Source organism: Apodemus sylvaticus, chromosome 22 (genome assembly GCF_947179515.1).
Source record: "Apodemus sylvaticus chromosome 22, mApoSyl1.1, whole genome shotgun sequence".
Classification (NCBI taxonomy): Eukaryota; Metazoa; Chordata; class Mammalia; order Rodentia; family Muridae; genus Apodemus; species Apodemus sylvaticus.
Genome location: NC_067493.1, coordinates 28978435 through 28997494, shown reverse-complemented (window position 1 = coordinate 28997494; position 19060 = coordinate 28978435). Strand labels below are relative to the sequence as shown.

The 19060-nt window shown below is 37.5% G+C and overlaps 1 protein-coding gene across 1 annotated transcript in view; it reads right to left on the bottom strand.

The window, feature by feature from the left end:
- Nucleotides 1-9109, bottom strand: part of LOC127672476 (cytochrome P450 3A13-like) — a 60700-nt gene extending 51591 nt beyond the window's left edge. Inside the window, 2 exon segments of the mRNA XM_052167622.1 lie at nt 7426-7519; nt 9039-9109. Coding sequence (XP_052023582.1) covers nt 7426-7519; nt 9039-9109 — 165 coding nt within the window.
- Nucleotides 9110-19060: the final 9951 nt, after the last annotated feature.

Genomic DNA, 19060 nt, shown 5'->3' with positions numbered 1-19060 from the left:
CCATCCTGTAGAGTACTTCTCCAGGGCTTAGAGCTATTCTGAACCAAGGCATGCTCAGAGACCCTAAAGAAAGGATAAAGAGAACATTACATTTGTGTCCTTCTACACAAGCAGACTTCCTAAGTTATAGTCTAGGGATAAAGACAGTGCATTGCAGAAGTTGAAGTTGTAGTTCCAAAGGGTTTTGACTTTTTCCTGAGCTGTCTGAATGGCAGATGTGTCTGAACTATCCTAGGTTGTTTGCCAAAATTGTCTGATTTAGCTCTATGGTGACCTTGGTCATTTTCCCCTACATGTAGCATGTAAGAAGGTATGCTGCTTAATAAATTTTCAACATAAGTCATTATTTTATGGAAGACAACCTGTTCAGAGCTATGTTCCTTCTATATTTCTGTTCCATGATTCTTTCCTTAATCATCTTATCATCTTGCCCTTTGGGAATCCTCATTCTTTCTACTTGACTTATGTGTTGCTCAATATGGATTCTGAGATTAGTAGAAATAATATTTGTTAAATGTCAGACTTGTGTATATGTAAAATAGAATGGGTAGTGAAATCACTGAGAGAAAGGATGGCACCCTCACTATTATTGTGTGAAGACAATGTTTGTTTTGAGCTTTAGTAAAGTTCCTTTTATGAATACGTGACCCCTTGCATTGGGGAATAGTTTTTCAGAATTGAGACTTTGTCTGTGTGGATTTTTCCTTTGATGAATATGAAGTTTCTTCTTCATCTATTTTGGTTGAAAGTCTATTTTATTGGATATTCAAAAGGTGACTCTAGCTTTTTTCATGGGACCATTTGCTTGGAAATTTTCCTAGCATTTTACTTGGAAGTAGTGTCTGCTTTTGTCAGTGTGTTGTGTTTTTTGTATGCAATAAAAATGCTGGATCCTTTTTACATATCCAATTTGTTACCCTGTGTCTTTTTATTGTGGAATTGAATCTATTGATGTTGAGACACAATAAAGACCAATGATTCTTAGTTCCTGTTATTTTTATTTTGGGAGGGAATATTGTGTGTGTGTGTGTGTGTGTGTGTGTGTGTGTGATTATGGTTTTCTTCTTTTGTGTTTGTTGTGAGATTATTACTTTGTTGTGTTTTCTTGCCTGTATTTTATGTAATGAATTTTTCCCTTCTAGTATCCTCTGTAGAGCTGGGTTAGTAGCAATATACAGTTTAAATTTGGTTTCATCATGGAATACTTTGGTTTCTGCAAGTTCAGTGACAGATAATTTTGTTGGGTATAGTATCCTAGGCTGGCCTTTGTGTTCTCTTATGCTCTGTGTGACACATGTACAGGTCCTTTTGTTTTTTTTATCACCCCTGTTGAGAAGTTTGGTGTAATTTTGATAGATCTGCCTTCATATGATACTTTGTCTTTTCCCCATATAGCTTTTAATATTGTTCTTTGTTCTGTAGATTTAGTCTTTTAGTTAATATGTGAGGGAAAGAATTTCTTTTATGTTTCAATGTAGTTGGTGATTTGTGGACTTTTTGTATGTTTATGACCATCTCTTTTTTAGGTTAGGGAAGTTTTTTCTATGATTTAATTGAAGATATTTTCTGGGCCTGAATTTTTACCCTATTCTATTCCTACGATTCAGAGGTTTGATCTTTTCATTGTGCTGTGAATTTCCAAGATGTTTTGTATGAGTATGATGAGCCTTTTACACTTTATATTTTCTTTGAACAGTGTGTCAATATCTTTTTTGGTATATTCTATTCCTGAGATTCTCTTGTCCATCTCTTGTATTCAGCTGGTTGTGCTTGCATTGTACTTCCTTATTCCTTTCCTATTTTTTACATTTCCAGGGTTCCAGGAGATTACTTTATTGTTATTATTTCCAGTTTAGGTCTTGGAATTTTTTGGACAATTCCTTCTCTTGGTTGAAGATGTTTTCCTATGTGTATTTAAGGAATTTATTTGCTTTTCTTTAAGTACTTCTAACTGTTTGCCTGTGCTTTCCTATATTTCTTTGAGAGAGTTATTTATAATCTCATTAAAGGTCTCCAACATTTTCATGAGATGGAATTTTAGTTATGAATCTTGCTTTTCAGGTGTGTTAGGGTAATCTGGGCTGGCTGTGGTTGGAGAACTGCATTCTGATGATGTCGAATTACATTGACTTTTGTTGCTTAGGTTCTTGTGCTTGCTTTTTGTCATCTGGTTTTCTCTGGTATTAACTGCCCTGAGTATCTCTGACAGGATTCTGCCTCCTTGGAAAAACATAAACAACTGTAACATGGGTGAGAGCAGGTCTCCTTGGAGGAAGGCAGTGCTTTCTCTTGTTTTGTACAGTCTACTCTATCCCTAGTCAGAGGAGGCCTACTGTGTCCCTGGTTTGCTTCTCTTCCTTTGTTCCTGGTTAGGGGAGACTTCCTGTATCACCGGTTAGGGTGAACCACCTGAGAGACAGTCAGACGTTGGTGCATAAGGTCAGGGCTTGTCTCAGTTGCATGAGGAGATACAGACTAGAGGGAAGATTGGGCTCCCACAGAGAAGATAGATACACTCTATGGCTTCACTGACTCTTGACAGGTAGCTCTCCTTGGCATATCATATTCTGCAGATATTTTAGTTCAGATTTGTCAACATTACATTCTAATCATTTTATCCTTTGTATGAAGTATACAATCCCCACAGCAAGTACTGTGTTTCTTAGTGAGAGTCATTCTGGAATGGCTGATGTTATACTTGAAGTAGACTTTGTACTACTTCACCCTACTTTGTATGTTTCAGTTATGTCTTCTCAAAGCATAGATTGTTTTGCATTCCTTTATCCTCTAAATATTTACTCTGACAGTGTACATGCCTGGCATGTTGCTGATATATTTCCTGGGATCTTAGAAAATTTACTGAGGATGAAAAGATGCTTCACTTGTCTCAGCATGTCCAGCAACAGCTTCAGAACCAGGAGATTATCTTTATTTTCTTCAAAATCTTCAAACACTTGACTTTCTGCTTCCTTGGAAAGAAGTCAAGCAGTATACCCAGCTTCCTATTATTTCATTCAGATATTTGGTGTGTCTTCTCAGTTTAAACAAGCTACAGACTCAGTCAAGTCTCCATCATACCTCTGCTATGCCTCAGTCTCAATTTATTTTTCTAATGCTGTGTGCAGTTTAAGGCTACCAGATTTTCTCTGGGACCAACTGAGCTACCAGCCCCCAACTGATTTCCTTTTTGTTTTTACCAGTCTGTAGCTCTGGGAGGTGATAATTCTACCTGCCCCTACGAATCCATGGACAAAACACACACACACACACACACACACACACACACACACAGTTTGTTCCTTTCCATTTTTTTAATCGATATATTTTTTATTTACATTTCAAATGATTTCCCCTTTTCTTCATTTCCAATTCATCTACCTGGCACAACTTCTGGGTGCTGATGTCTTTCACCTGGAAAAGTGTGCTCTTATAAATTTATTGTCTCCATCTCTTCGCCTACCCTAAACTTCAGTGGCTATTCCCAACCATCTTCTGTGAAACATCTCTGACCACCCCCCTATGGTAGTGGCCACAGACACCAGCTCCCCTTGAGAACTCATATAGTTGCTATGTACTTTCTCCAAATATGCCAGAATGCCCCCTTTGCTTCTTTGAATCTGCCTTTTCATCCTGGTATGTGGAAAATCTGACTGTATTTTTTCCCAGAAATTGGCCCCTGGTGTGCCAGACTGACAAATAATGAACCTATTGAGGAGAACAGGACCATCAGAATTGCCCTCCTTCAGTCTAGAGATCAGGTATGGCAAATTGTCCTGATCATGTAACCTATCTGCCTACTGCTTGTTATGGTGCAAATCCCCAAGGCTTACAATCTTATAGTAGATAGATATTACAGACATATCATTTCTTGAAAGCCACAAATGTGACACATATCTGGGTTACTCTACATGTTTATCCAAATGACAAGAAATGCTAGTAAGCATTAGTTTACTAATTGCCTAGAATCATTTTCTATAGCTAGCCATTGCAAATGTTAAAAACAATTAATATTCCTGCATACACTTTTGGTGCCTTTAAAATTTTGTGCCATCTTTAGTATTATACATATAATTGGCCTGTCTTACATTCCTCAAGGGCGAAAAATTGTAAGTGGGTCTTTTAAAGTGTTTCTTGAAAAGAAAAGGAATTGTACATATACCTGATTACTCCTAAAAATATTTTCAATTTTAATTCATCTATATTTTTTTTGAGATTTGATCGACAAAGATATTTTATGGCACACATGCTCCAGATATAGAGGTGTTTATAGAAAGTTCTTGCTATAGGGAAACAGTGTGGTCCTGACTCTGTGCTTACATAGGGAAGTAGATATATTTGTGTGTTCCCAGATGCAGCTTATGAAGCAGCTTGGGTATCAAAGCACCTTTTCAGACATCCCTACTTTTTGTAAGCATCTGCTGTACTATGGGTGCCAGAAAATGGAGATGCAGATGATGATAAGTTTGAAGTCTGGTTGGTCATACTCCCAACTTGGTGATAGGTTAAATATCTCACTGCAGGAAAAAAAAAATGTGTGCGCTATGTGACAAGGCAGCCTGTTACTTACATTCAAATAATTTTTAGGAATTCTGGCATTACTTTTTGCCACTTCCATTGAAGGTGATGAAGTCTACTGCGCCTATGAATCTGACATCCATTTTGACACATAGACACTTAAGCCTATGTACTAATGATATGATATTTACTGTGCAATTCTGATGTTCCAGTGCTCTGTCTGCACTGGAATATCATGAATTATTTGCATTTTCATTGTTATATCAGTATGGATGTTCTCATTTGAGTGACTGGCGAGGACTATTATTTTAGTATCCATGTGGGAATAAGGATAGAGTTTATCAAACATCACCAACTTACTCATCACCTGAGTTTTCTAGTTTCTGATCAATTCAATTATCCATTGGATAGACAATGCCCAGAATATGGTGAGATTTCTGTGCTTTGGTTCAGAATAAAATTCCCCTTAAATGGCATACTCCATGGTTCAACAGTATTCCTTGCCTCTTAGTAGATAGATGATCCTAATGTGCTCACCACATCTGACTGAAGATAACTTCTTAGAACCTGCCCATTGGATATTTCCTATTATACCATAGTCAGGGGAAGTGGTGAAAAGGACCTTACGCTGTTTGATGTACACCTGGAAAATGAGATGATCTATTCAAGCAAGGACAAACCATGCCATAGGCATCATTTTATATTTTACATTACCTATTCTGTCAACCCTCCATATATTGAAGTGAGTAAGAATATCCCTATGCAAGAGAATGAGGGACACTTAAAAATTACTTGGGTCAGTTTTATTATTTCTGTGAAAACTCTGCTCATTCAGGCCTTATTTTACTTCAACACCCTTCTTTTGATATGGTTCCTGTGCACCTTAATGGCACATTAAGTATGATGATTTTGATAAACACATTCTCTGTTAATTCTGAATTTGTGATTGACACAAATTCTCTAGTATTTTACTAAAAAGTATTTCTACATCACATTTTAATTATAACTTTTGAGTGCTAATAACAGTCAAACCAGAGGCTGCTGTCAGAATGGCCCTTGTCCTGCAAGTGTAAACTACCCGTTTTGTTAATCAGCTTTTTATAATAGCTCTGTTGCTTCATCATCACAAGAAGAAATGTATAAAGCCAAGAATTTAAATGTTATTAAAATTGTGGTGTTTTACCTAGGAGATACTAAGATGTCAGTTACAATTACTGTTTTGCTGGCTTTAGATACCTATATGTTTCTCTTCTAAGTAATGAGGGGGCAAGTGAGAATTGAAATGTGATAGAAGTATACATCATTTATACAGGGAATATAGCACCAGGATAATGTTAGTTTAGACTTCCTAACCATCAATCAAATTGTTAAATACCTGTGCCAATTTTGTTGCACATTCAATTTCTCTTTAGATGTTACTAAATATATATTACAGTCTGTAAACATGTGATATCTTTGTCATTTCTGCATATTTGTTGAGTAGTATCCTCAAATTACTTTTGTTGGGATGCTTTGATAGTATCAGGGGGCCTTTTTTAGTGTATCGAGTGATAGTATCTGGGGCTTTTAAACATTTAGGTACAAATTACTCATCTGGCTATAAAATCTAAAAAGAGTGGTACTATTTGATACATACTGATACAAAGTTCTTCCAGACAACATAGTCAAAGTCCAAACAGACTAGTCTATACAGAAAATACAAACAGTTCAAGTTGTTTCCAGGAACAGTTTCCACGAGTCTCTATCTCAATCTGGTGCTATGACCTCTAAGCAGTCAAGGATAAAGTTTCTGGGATTCAAAACTTTCCCTCAGCCCATGGTTATCCCAACAAGTGTATTTCAAATACATAAAGAAGAGGTCATCAAAAAAATGATGAGGTAAGTTATTGCTTTTTAATGTGAGGTCTAAAAGTGTGGAATTCTTTGGACCTTAAACCTTCATTTTGGAAGAATCATGATATAATGAGTAAACATTTAACACGTTGATCTGTTGTTAAAAATGATGTGCCAGAACTCCAACGTTAGAAAGCATACACAAAATGTTTATGTAAATAAACATTTCAAAATTGTTTGTATGTATGTACATGTACATGTATTTGTATATATGCATGCATTTACACATATTACACACTACACACACTACTTCTAAGTATTTTCATATTTGACAAATCATGCTTTCATTAATAATTTTGTATAAATCTTCTTCTGTTTTGAGAAACAAAACTCATGATATGGTTAAACATCTGTGGTTCATAGCAATTATCTAGTCTCCCATATTCCAGTTCCTTAGAGTTATACGCAGTGTCCTATTTTGTAGTTAAAAGGAGTAAAGTCAAATCTTCATTTAGGTGGCAAAGCCTTGGCTGTTATGTTTGAAATGAGAACATGGTTAAAGAGTTCTTTTAAGAATTCAAGTATGTGCATATTCCCCAAAAGTACCAATATGACTCTTGATAGCCATGTGCCAGAGCTACTCAACAAGTAGAGCAAATAATGTAACTGAAATCTAGTTCAAATTGGTTGGGTGTCACTCAGTGGATATATATATATATATGATCCTTTTCATATTGATTAGGAATAATTGTAATTTTCAGGAATCTGTACTGAAAAAGAAACCTAAGTCTTTTATTTTTATACAGTTTACACATCAACATTTTGGCAGCAGGCCTTGGTGTGTCAAGATCGAGGGTTATCAGTTGACCTGACAAAAACCTGTAGTCCCCAACTCAAGTCAATAAATTCCAGGGATTACCTGGCAGTGATGTTGATGCAGCACAAACAATTTTAAAAGCTGAAAACTTTAGCCTTTCATTGCAATGGCTACTGGTACTGGTGAAATTACACAGGGTTTCTTAACACGCATGAAAATGACAGTCACTGCAGCAAAGTAAGGAACTCAACATCACTCACCCTCCTGTAGAAAAGCAATGTCCCAATAAAAGGCAGAGGCTTGGGGCCAGGAATCCCTAGCTTTTTAAAATGTCCATGAGTAGAAGTTCCATATCTAAAACATGAAGGAGAAAACTAGGTCATAGGCATACTAACACAAACACATATATGAATAAACAGATTCATATGCACATGTATAGGTATTGATATATGTAAATATATATTCACACTGGTACTAATTTATGTATATCATTGACTCAATATATATGAGTATATTCATGTGTATATATATTTCTGTGAATATATATTCTTGGGTGCAAATATTGACAGTTACTAGAATCTATTCAGTGAGGACACAGGTGAGCAGAATTTAACATAAACTCTTAGAGTAATAATACCCTTCCCATCCCAACTTAGCATAGACATTTTACGTTAATATTTGATGTTTTAATCCTAGAGTTAATATGTAATACAACTTTATAAGCTAGAGTTTGAAAGTTACTGAGGGTCTCACAAATTTAGAAAGCAAACACAGATAACCAATATGGGTAACATGAATACAAGATCCACAAGATTCCTTGTGAATGTTATATAAGCAGTGAGCTGTGAGACATTAGAGGAACTTTCTGAGTTGTCGTATCTCACAGTCTGCAAACTGTTCAGAGCTTCAAACATTCAGTTGTTGGGATGGAGAGAAGGCTCAGCAGTTAAGAACATTTGCTTCTCTTTCAGAGGTACCAGGTTCTATACCACACACACACACACACACACACACACACACACACACACACACACACCAACTCACAGCATATTATAATCCCAGTACCTGGGAATCAAGTACCTTTTTTGACATTCATATTTATCACGCATGTAGGCAAAACAGTAATGTGCACGAATACTCTCATTTAAAGATACAGTAGTTGGAAGTCACCATTTGTTCAGATATGGTAGTTTGTTGCTGCAGATGCCTTTGAGCCATTCATGCCCATGGAAGCAATATTTAAAACAAATTAATGACATAGCACCATAAACTTTAGTCTCTCCAAGGTATCATTGGTGACATGGTCATACGATGTTTTCTTCCATTTTCCCAAGAATAGTTGAACAGCACCATGAGTTACCCAAATGATATTACTACTACATAAGTCATCATATATCTGTCTTATTTCTTCCAAGGCTTTCTGTATTGAGTAGATCAGTTAAATGCACTTAATTAACCGACTTTGTAACCCAGCCATCGATATTGAAAACACTTTCTGGACAAACAATCTACCGGCAGAATAATCTTTAACATGTCAGGTGTAGACATTGTGAGTTCTATATCCTAAAAACTTTGCTATACTAATGTGACAAATTACTGACCAATAACACAAAACCATCAAGATAAATAGTTGAATAACCATTTCAAGCTCGGTCTTCAGTCTCACCACACTGGCTCCTAAACAAGAGTTGAGACAGTATGGCTGAAAAGCTCAATGAGATAAATGATTTAGTTTACATCAGATTTCTTTTATCATCTCTGGCAGTATGAATTTTCATTGGATAATACCTTTTGTTTTCCAAAAGGGAATAAGGACCTAAGAATCATCCCAACTATTGGAATACAAAGAAGAGGAGTCTGAGCCTTTACTTACAGGTAGAGCAGCACGAGGATAGTTGACAACAGTGCCCATGTTTCCATGGAAAAGTTTGGAACCAGGTCCATAGCTTTTATTTCAACAATTCTATTCTCTGACTTTTCCTTGCAGGTAAGGCCTTGAGTTCCCCTTCTGCATCCAGTTGTATATCTGTGCTGCCAATCGGCAGTATTTATGTGCAAGGCAGTAGGTGGAACAATCAATATTGTCAGTTGAACAATGAACTTTGTTTCCTAAGTACTGAAACATGAGTTTCATCGTTAATTGTTGGTTAACAATTGTTCATTAAAACTGACATTTTGAGTTTTTCCTAGATATTTTCTGCAGGTTTTGTAGGTATTTAATAACTAAATCTATGCCCTCAGTAAGACCAAAGATCATGAATATTTTAAATAAAAATTATAGTAATGTGATTGATGCTAAATTTCCACTCTATATTTATGCATTTTCCTACATTGCAAAGTTCATTAAATATCCATACACAAGCTCCATTTGGAAATGTTTATGCACATAAACATTCCATATCTCTGGAACACTTTAAATACCTTAAAATATGAAGTATCAGATTTCATAACAAAGTTTGACAAAATGCCACCATAAATAAATATATAAATTCATCCTCAGATAAACTACAATGTCTCATGCATTTCTTTCTTTTTTTCTGTTTTTTTGTTTGTTTGTTTGTTTGTTTTTCCAAACAGGGTTTCTCTGTGTAGCCCTGGCTGTCCTGGAACTCACTCTGTAGACAAGCCTGGCCTAGAACCCAGAAATCTGCCTGCCTCTGCCTCCAAAGTGCTGGGATTAAAGGCATACACCACCACCACCTGGCTCATGCATTTCTTTCTTATCTTTTTTTCTCAATTCACATTTTTGTACATATTCTTCTTACACTATGTCATTATTAATGGAATAGTCTTGACATTGCTCACTATTGCATTGCAATCCAGTGTCTTGGTGTACAGACAGTATTCAAAACAACAATAAGCATAACATAGATGTAAATATTTCCTTAAAAAATAAAAATATGGTAATGTTTGTGAACCTATTTTCTTTTAATATTTTTATAGTGTTATTTTCTTTCATTTCCATAGTAATCCACATCCTGTGCATCCCCCATAGCTGAAGAAGTGTGACATACTTTAGATTGGACTTCTGAAAAAGCATCACATTCACATTCTAGTTGTATCTCCAGTGAATCCATAAAATGAGGTATTTTTAACAACATAATCAGAATTATTACTAATTCCAGAGATTATAAAACACCACTCACCAATTCTTCCCATTTTTACTTGCATGCATCTGGTGGTTTCTGAGCACTGACTAGAGTAAAGGGTATGTATGCTTGGTGCAGCATAATCACTTCTTAGTCATTTTGCTGTTTTTTTTTCTTCTAAATTTTTGTTTTTGTAATAGTGGTGGTGATGGATATTTTTTGTTCGTTACTATTACCAGATCATGTAAAATTTCTACTATATTTTGTACATTGAAAAAAGTTTTTCTTCTGAGACTCATTAGATAAAAGTCATAGATTTACTATTAAAGTTCCATAGAACATGCTTCTATCCATAAATTGAAGGTAAATGAAGAAGTCTTCTGAATTAATCATGCATAGTGTGTAGTTTGACTTTCTGATGTTCCTTGTTCAGATTTTCAGATTTTGCCTCACGTGAAGTGAAAAACAAAACAATTTTTTCATGAGTATCTGTTACAAGAACATGCCTAAGGCATGTAAAGAACAATGAATCCCTGTAGAAATGTAACAGAAAACTACTTGTAGAGAAGAATTATCCTTGAAACAAAGAACAATTGGGAACCTTGAAAATACCCTGCAAGAAGAATAGGAGTGTTATACCATGAAACCTTAATGCGTGTCCATTTCCCAGGTCTCTGGAATGTCCAAGAGATGCCCACATCTCTGATTTCCCATCTCTTTCCCCATGCTCTCCCTACACTTGATCTGCCTACCCCTTCTCCCTTTTCCTGCTGCTCTCAAGGTCAACCAGTTGCGTTCCCAAGCCTTAAGTTTCTGCTTGCTATGCTCCCATGCAGTTCTGCAGTCATGTGGTCTGCCCTAACCTCTCCATACTTCACAACACAAGGACACACTAGCAACAACTCCAGACATGTGCAGACATTGGTGACCACCACGTGAAACCGCTATACCCAGTTTCCTGACTGGGAAAATCCAAATGCAGCAAGCATAACCCTGTCCCCATAATCCATTTTCCAGTCCACTGCTCTGCCTTTATCATTGAAGGACTTTTGGTGCCTGGGACAAATAGATGACTGCAACTATATGGGACCACCAGCTCTATCTCCTTCACTGGAGGCCTGCTTGTTTTGGATTTAATAGTGAAAAAGTAGAAGTGGTTTATTCTTGCTGTTGTGCCTGTCCCAGCAGCCTGGCTGGCCATGAACTGGAGGGCAATGGCAGACCTGTTTATATCTCATGGAGATTCTAACTCTGAGCTCCACAATCTCTTTATCCAGCTCACCAGGTTCCCACTGGTGAGTTGTACCATGCCAATCCCTTGCTTCAAATCCTCCACAGCCTTTGTGGAGCACCTCAGGCAAATCCATGCTTGGCTGCCATACCTTTCTCTCTTGAACACAAACAGGGCATCATTTGAAGATAGACACAATAAAAACAGTTCACAAACAATGGTAACTCAATTTCTGGGCACAACAACTAAAACCTAATAATCTATGACTTATTAAAATCTGACTCCCTCCGGTGGATGATTCCTGCAGATCCTCCATGATACGTGGAATCTGTAGTAGTTACATTGTACCCCTCTGTTGCCCCAGATTCAGAAGAGTCTTACTCTCCCCTGCTTCCTGTATTCTTTCATCCAACCCAGAAGTCCTACCTACTAGTCTAGTGGTTGGCTCCTTTATTCATTTGGGGATTTGTTCAAAAGGAGAGCACCAGGCCTACCCAGGACAACTAACAGGCTGAAGCATTTAGACTCACCTACTTTTGCCTGCATCCCTGGAATCCTAGAGCCAATATGGGCAACCAACTCTATTTGCAATGTCAGAGGCTTGTTGATATCAGGAACTACCAGCTCTACCTATTGAGGTTTTATTTTACTGTCTATTGTAATGCTAAATGTTGGCCCCAAACCTTTAAGTCTGCAAATAGATCCCATGATCCTGTCTCCAATTTAGAGATGCAGACACCTAATAGCTGAGCAAAAGAGACATAGGTTGGTTTAGGTTTCACAGTCTTGGGGGATAGTAGGATGAAGAGAAAAAAGTAGGTGCAGGAGAATGTAGGAAAAGCTGGCATTGGTTAGGGGTCAAGAGTCTATGGCCCCCAGAAATGCCCAGTTGGAGTTAAGTGCAACCCAGAGAGAACATGGTAAACAGTTCATCATAACTTACTTTTATGGACAGAATGGTAGATTCTAATAGCATGGAGAGTAGGCAGCTACCCAACTATCATGCTGCTTAAGGCTTACTATAAGTAATCAAAATAATGTATTGAAAAGGAAGATATAATAACTGATATTAAGGAAATTCATAAAATCGTTAGATCTTACTTCAAAAGCCTGTATTCAAAAAATTGGAAACTATTAATGGAATTGATCATTTTCTAGAAATATATTGCTTACCAAAGGTAAATCAAGATCAGGTAGGTCATTTTGGTGATTTCTCAGAAAACTGGGAACAGTTGTAACTCAAGATTCCTGGGCATATAGCCAAAACATTCTTTAATATCCCAAAAAGACACTGTTCAACTATGTTCTTAAAAATTCAAAATTATCAGAAAAGGGAAACAACTTAGATATTTCTCAGCTGAAGAATGGGTTAAAAATGTGGTACATCTTCACAATAAAATACTATTCAGCTATTAAATACCAAGACATCATAAATTTTGCAGGCAAATGGATGGAACTTGAGAATATTCCTGAATATTCATCCTTAAAAAGGCACCCAGTCCCATAGTATTTCATGATTTATAATTCCATATTAGCCCTAAAATGCTGGACTCATGTTACATTCCACACCCCCCCCCAAAAAAAAAAACTAAACAAAAAGAAAGGCCCAAGTTAGGAAGTTTGAACCTGACATAGAAATATGAATAAAATAGTCATAAGAAGCAGATGTAGGGAGGAATCTGGGAGGAAGGGGAATGTGGTCAGAAATGGGGCATTCATGATCAGGTATGGAGAAGGACCAGAGAGATGGTTAGTGGCCATAAAAATTAATGGAAATCTACAACTGACAGGGTTGAGAGGGTGAGTGGCATCTACAGGATGGGGCAGAGGTCTGGGTAAGGATGGCATCCCAGAATCAATGGGGGTGGTCTTTTGTGTGACTCACTACATTGGAGATATGGAACCTGAAGTGTCCACCTTCTGTAGCCAGGCAGGAATCCAGGTGAAGCAATAGAGATACCAATCCACCCACAAAAATTTCAACCCCAAGGTTTCCTAACTAGAAGAAATGAAGGCATATGTGTTGGAGCAGAGCCTGAGGGAATGGCCAACTAATAATGAGCCCAACTTGAGCTCCATCTCATGGGCAAGCACCTATTAATGATACTTTGTCAGGATTGCAGACAGGAACGTGTAGTTCTCTGAGAAACTCTACCCATCAGCTGACTCAGACAGATACATATACCTACAGCCAAACACTGGATGGAACATGGGGATTATTATGGAAGAGTGGGAAGAAAGATTCTGGCCCAGAAGGGGATAGTAATACAAACAAAGGCAATTAACCTGGACCTTTGGTGTTCTCAGAGTCTGAACCATCAAACAAAGTACATACATGGGCTGGACCAAGGTATCCCCACACATATGTAAGAGATGTGTAGTTTGATCTATACATGGATCACAAAAAACTTGAGCCAAAAGGAGTGCCATGAAAGTCTAGACTCTGGAAATGCTATTGCTATTACACCCATGAATTAATGATTAATGTGGTTATTCCTCTAGATTTGTAGAATATCAATCCAATTAAAAATTTATCATTGAAATTAAAGTGGATCATGATGCCACCACCTCTACCTGAAGATTTAATGATAGGTGTATGAGCAATTTTTTGTCCATCTACATCGTCTCACAGGGGTGCACCAGTTGCAGGGTTCATAAGAGGGCCCTGGATCCAAGGACATTGAAATTACAGATATATTTGAGGTATCGTATGGCTACAGGAAATTGAATCCCAGTCTTCAATAATAGGCAGTGTTCTTTTTTTTCTTCCTCAGATCTTGACTCTATTTGGAAATAGTCATCACAGTACAAAGTGGGATGGGTCTCGATCAAAAATGGCCAGTGTCCTTATAGAACGGAAGTTTGCATACAAGGCACAAATAATCAGCAAGAAAGTAACAAGAATGCAAATGTTCCACTAAAAAATGAGGGAGAGGCCTAGAGCAGATCTTTCCCACTCTAACCTCAGAGGGCATAGAACATTTGCATTCCTTGGTTTTAGATATCTGGCTTCCATGACATATATATTTCTTTTTTTTTTCTCTTCACCTGATTATTTTTTTATTTCTCATGTAAATCTTCAATTTTATTAGAAAATGTTTGAAATTCACCCTTTTAATTAATTTAGTAATTTCTTTTTTTAATTTTTTTATTCGATATAATTTATTTACATTTCAAATGATTTCCCCTTTTCTAGCCCCCCCCCACTCCCCGAAAGTCCCGTAAGCCCCCTTCTCTTCCCCTGTCCTCCCATCCACCCCTTCCCACTTCCCCGTTCCGGTTTTGCTGAATACTGTTTCAATGAGTCTTTCCAGAACCAGGGGCCACTCCTCCTTTCTTCTTGTACCTCATTTGATGTGTAGATTATGTTTTGGGTATTCCAGTTTTCTAGGCTAATATCCACTTATTAGTGAGTGCATACCATGATTCACCTTTTGAGTCTGGGTTACCTCACTGAGTATGATATTCTCTAGCTCCATCCATTTGCCTAAGAATTTCATGAATTCATTGTTTCTAATGGCTGAATAGTACTCCATTGTGTAGATATACCACATTTTTTGCATCCACTCTTCTGTTGAGGGATACCTGGGTTCTTTCCAGCATCTGGCAATTATAAATAGGGCTGCTATGAACATAGTAGAACATGTATCCTTATTACATGGTGGGGAGTCTTCTGGGTATATGCCCAGGAGTGGTATAGCAGGATCTTCTGGAAGTGAGGTGCCCAGTTTTCGGAGGAACCGCCAGACTGATTTCCAGAGTGGTTGTACCAATTTGCAACCCCACCAGCAGTGGAGAAGTGTTCCTCTTTCTCCACACCCTTTCCAACACCAGCTGTCTCCTGAATTTTTAATCTTAGCCATTCTGACTGGTGTAAGATGAAATCTTAGGGTTGTTTTGATTTGCATTTCCCTAATGACTAATGAAGTTGAGCATTTTTTAAGATGCGTCTCTGCCATCCGAAGTTCTTCAGGTGAGAATTCTTTGTTTAACTCTGTACCCCATTTTTTAATAGGGTTGTTTGGTTTTCTGGAGTCTAACTTCTTGAGTTCTTTATATATATTGGATATTAGCCCTCTATCTGATGTAGGATTGGTGAAGATCTTTTCCCAATTTGTTGGTTGCCGATTTGTCCTCTTGATGGTGTCCTTTGCCTTACAGAAACTTTGTAATTTTATGAGGTCCCATTTGTCAATTCTTGCTCTTAGAGCATACGCTATTGGTGTTCTGTTCAGAAACTTTCTCCCTGTACCGATGTCCTCAAGGGTCTTCCCCAGTTTCTTTTCTATTAGCTTCAGAGTGTCTGGCTTTATGTGGAGGTCCTTGATCCATTTGGATTTGAGCTTAGTACAAGGAGACAAGGATGGATCAATTCGCACTCTTCTGCATGCTGCCCTCCAGTTGAACCAGCACCATTTGTTGAAAAGGCTATCTTTTTTCCATTGGATGTTTTCAGCCTCTTTGTCGAGGATCAAGTGGCCATAGGTGTGTGGGTTCATTTCTGGATCTTCAATCCTGTTCCATTGATCCTCCTGTCTGTCACTGTACCAATACCATGCAGTTTTTAACACTATTGCTCTGTAGTATTGCTTGAGGTCAGGGATACTGATTCCCCCAGATTTTCTTTTGTTGCTGAGAATAGTTTTAGCTATCCTGGGTTTTTTGTTGTTCCAGATGAATTTGATAATTGCTCTTTCTAACTCTGTGAAGAATTGAGTTGGGATTTTGATGGGTATTGCATTGAATCTGTATAGTGCTTTAGGCAAAATGGCCATTTTAACTATATTGATTTTACTGATCCATGAGCATGGGAGGTTTTCCCATTTTTTGAGGTCTTCTTCCATTTCCTTTTTCAGAGTCTTGAAGTTCTTGTCATACAGATCTTTCACATGTTTGGTAAGAGTCACCCCAAGATACTTTATACTGTTTGAGGCTATTGTGAAGGGGGTCATTTCCCTAATTTCTTTCTCAGCCTGCTTATCCTTTGAGTATAGGAAGGCCACTGATTTGCTTGAGTTGATTTTATAACCTGCCACTTTGCTGAAGTTGTTTATCAGCTGTAGGAGCTCTCTAGTGGAGTTCTTTGGGTCACTTAGGTAGATGATCATGTCGTCTGCAAATAATGATAGTTTGACTTCTTCCTTTCCAATTTGTATCCCTTTGACCTCCTTATGTTGTCGAATTGCCCGAGCTAGTACCTCAAGTACAATATTGAAAAAATAAGGAGAAAGGGGGCAGCCTTGTCTGGTCCCTGATTTCAGTGGGATTGCTTCAAGTTTCTCTCCATTTAGTTTGATGCTGGCTACCGGTTTGCTGTATATTGCTTTTACTATGTTTAGGTATGGGCCTTGAATTCCTGTTCTCTCCAAGACTTTAAGCATGAAGGGATGCTGAATTTTGTCAAATGCTTTTTCAGCATCCAATGAAATGACCATGTGGTTTTGTTCTTTGAGTTTGTTTATGTAGTGGATTGTATTGATGGATTTCGGTATATTGAACCAACCCTGCATTCCCGGGATAAAGCCTACTTGATCATGGTGGATGATCGTTTTGATGTGTTCTTGGATTCGGTTGGCAAGAATTTTATTGAGTATTTTTGCATCGATGTTCATAAGGGAAATTGGTCTGAAGTTCTCTTTCTTTGTTGGATCATTTTGTGGCTTTGGTATCAGCGTAATTGTGGCTTCGTAGAAGGAATTGGGTAGTGTTCCTTCTGTTTCTATTTTGTGGAATAGTTTGAAGAGTATTGGTGTTAACTCTTCTTTGAAGGTCTGGTAGAATTCTGCACTGAAGCCATCTGGTCCTGTGCTTTTTTTGGTTGGAAGACTTTCTATGACTCCTTCTATTTCTTTAGGCATTATGGGACTGTTTAGATGGTCTAGTTGGTCCTGATTTAATTTTGGTATTTGGTATCTGTCAAGGAAATTGTCCATTTCCTCCAGATTCTCCAGTTGTGTTGAGTACAAGCTCTTGTAGTAGGATCTGATGATTTTTTGGATTTCCTCAGTTTTCGTTGTTATATCTCCCTTTTCATTTCTAAGTTTGTTAATTTGGATACTTTCTCTGTGCCCTTTGGTCAGTCTGGCTAAGGGTTTATCTATCTTGTTGATTTTCTCAAAGAACCAGCTCCTGGTTTTGTTGATTTTTTGGATGGTTCTCTTTGTTTCTACTTGATTGATTTCGGCCCTGAGTTTGATGATTTCCTGCCTTCTACTCCTCCTGGGCGAAATAGCTTCTTTTTGTTCTACGGCTTTCAGGTGTGTCATTAAGCTGGTCATGTATGCTCTCTCCATTTTCTTTTTGGAGGCACTCAGGGCTATGAGTTTTCCTCTTAGCACTGCTTTCATTGTGTCCCATAGATTTGGGTATGTTGTGTTTCCATTTTCATTGTGTTCTAAAAAGTCTTTAATTTCTTTCTTTATTTCTTCCTTGACCAAGGTATCATTGAGTAGAGTATTGTTCAGTTTCCACGTGTATGTGGGTTTTCTGTCGTTTCTGTTGCTATTGAAGACCACTTTTACTCCATAGTGATCAGATAGGAGGCATGGGATTAGTTCTATCTTCTTATATTTGTTGAAGTCTGTCTTGTGACCAATTATATGGTCGATTTTGGAGAAGGTACCATGAGGTGCTGAGAAAAAGGTATATTATTTTGTTTTAGGATAGAATGTTCTATATATATATGTTAAATCTAATTGGTCCAAAGCTTCAATTAGTTTCACTGTGTCCCTGTTTAGTTTCTGTTTTCCTGATCGGTCCATTGAGGAAAGTGCAGTGTTGAAGTCACCCACAATTATTGTGTTAGGTGCAATGTGTGCTTTTAGCTTTAATAAAGTTTCTTTTACGAAAGAGGGTGCCCTTGCATTTGGGGCATAGATGTTCAGGATTGACAGTTCTTCTTTTTGTATTTTTCCTTTGACCAGCAAGAAGTGTCCCTCAGGGTCTCTTTTGATGACCTTGGGTTGAAAGTCAATTTTATCTGATATTAAAATGGCTACTCCAGCTTGTTTCCTGAGACCATTTGCTTGTAAAATTGTCTTCCAGCTTTTTACTCTAAGGTAGTGTTTGTCTTTGACCCTGAGGTGTGTTTCCTGTAAGCAGCAAAATGTAGGGTCCTGTTTACGTATCCATTCAGTTAGTCTGTGTCTTTTTATTGGGGCATTAAGTCCATTGATGTTAAGAGATATTAAGGAATAGTGATTGTTACTTCCTATCATTTTTGACGTTATTTTTTTAAATTTGAATGCTTAACTTCTTTTGGGTTTGATGAAAGGTTACTATCTTGCTTTTTCCAGGGTGAAGTTTCCCTCCTTGTATTGGTGTTGTCCTCCTATTATCCTTTTTAGGGCCAGGTTTGTGGATAGATATTGGGTAAACTTGGTTTTGTCATGAAATATCTTAGTTTCTCCATCTATGGTGATTGTGAGTTTTGCTGGATATAGTAGTTTTGATTGGCATTTGTGTTCTCTTAGAGTCTGCATGAGATCTGCACAGGACCTTCTAGCCTTCATAGTCTCAGGTGAAAAGTCTGCTGTGATTCTTATAGGTCTTCCTTTATATGTTACTTGGCCTTTT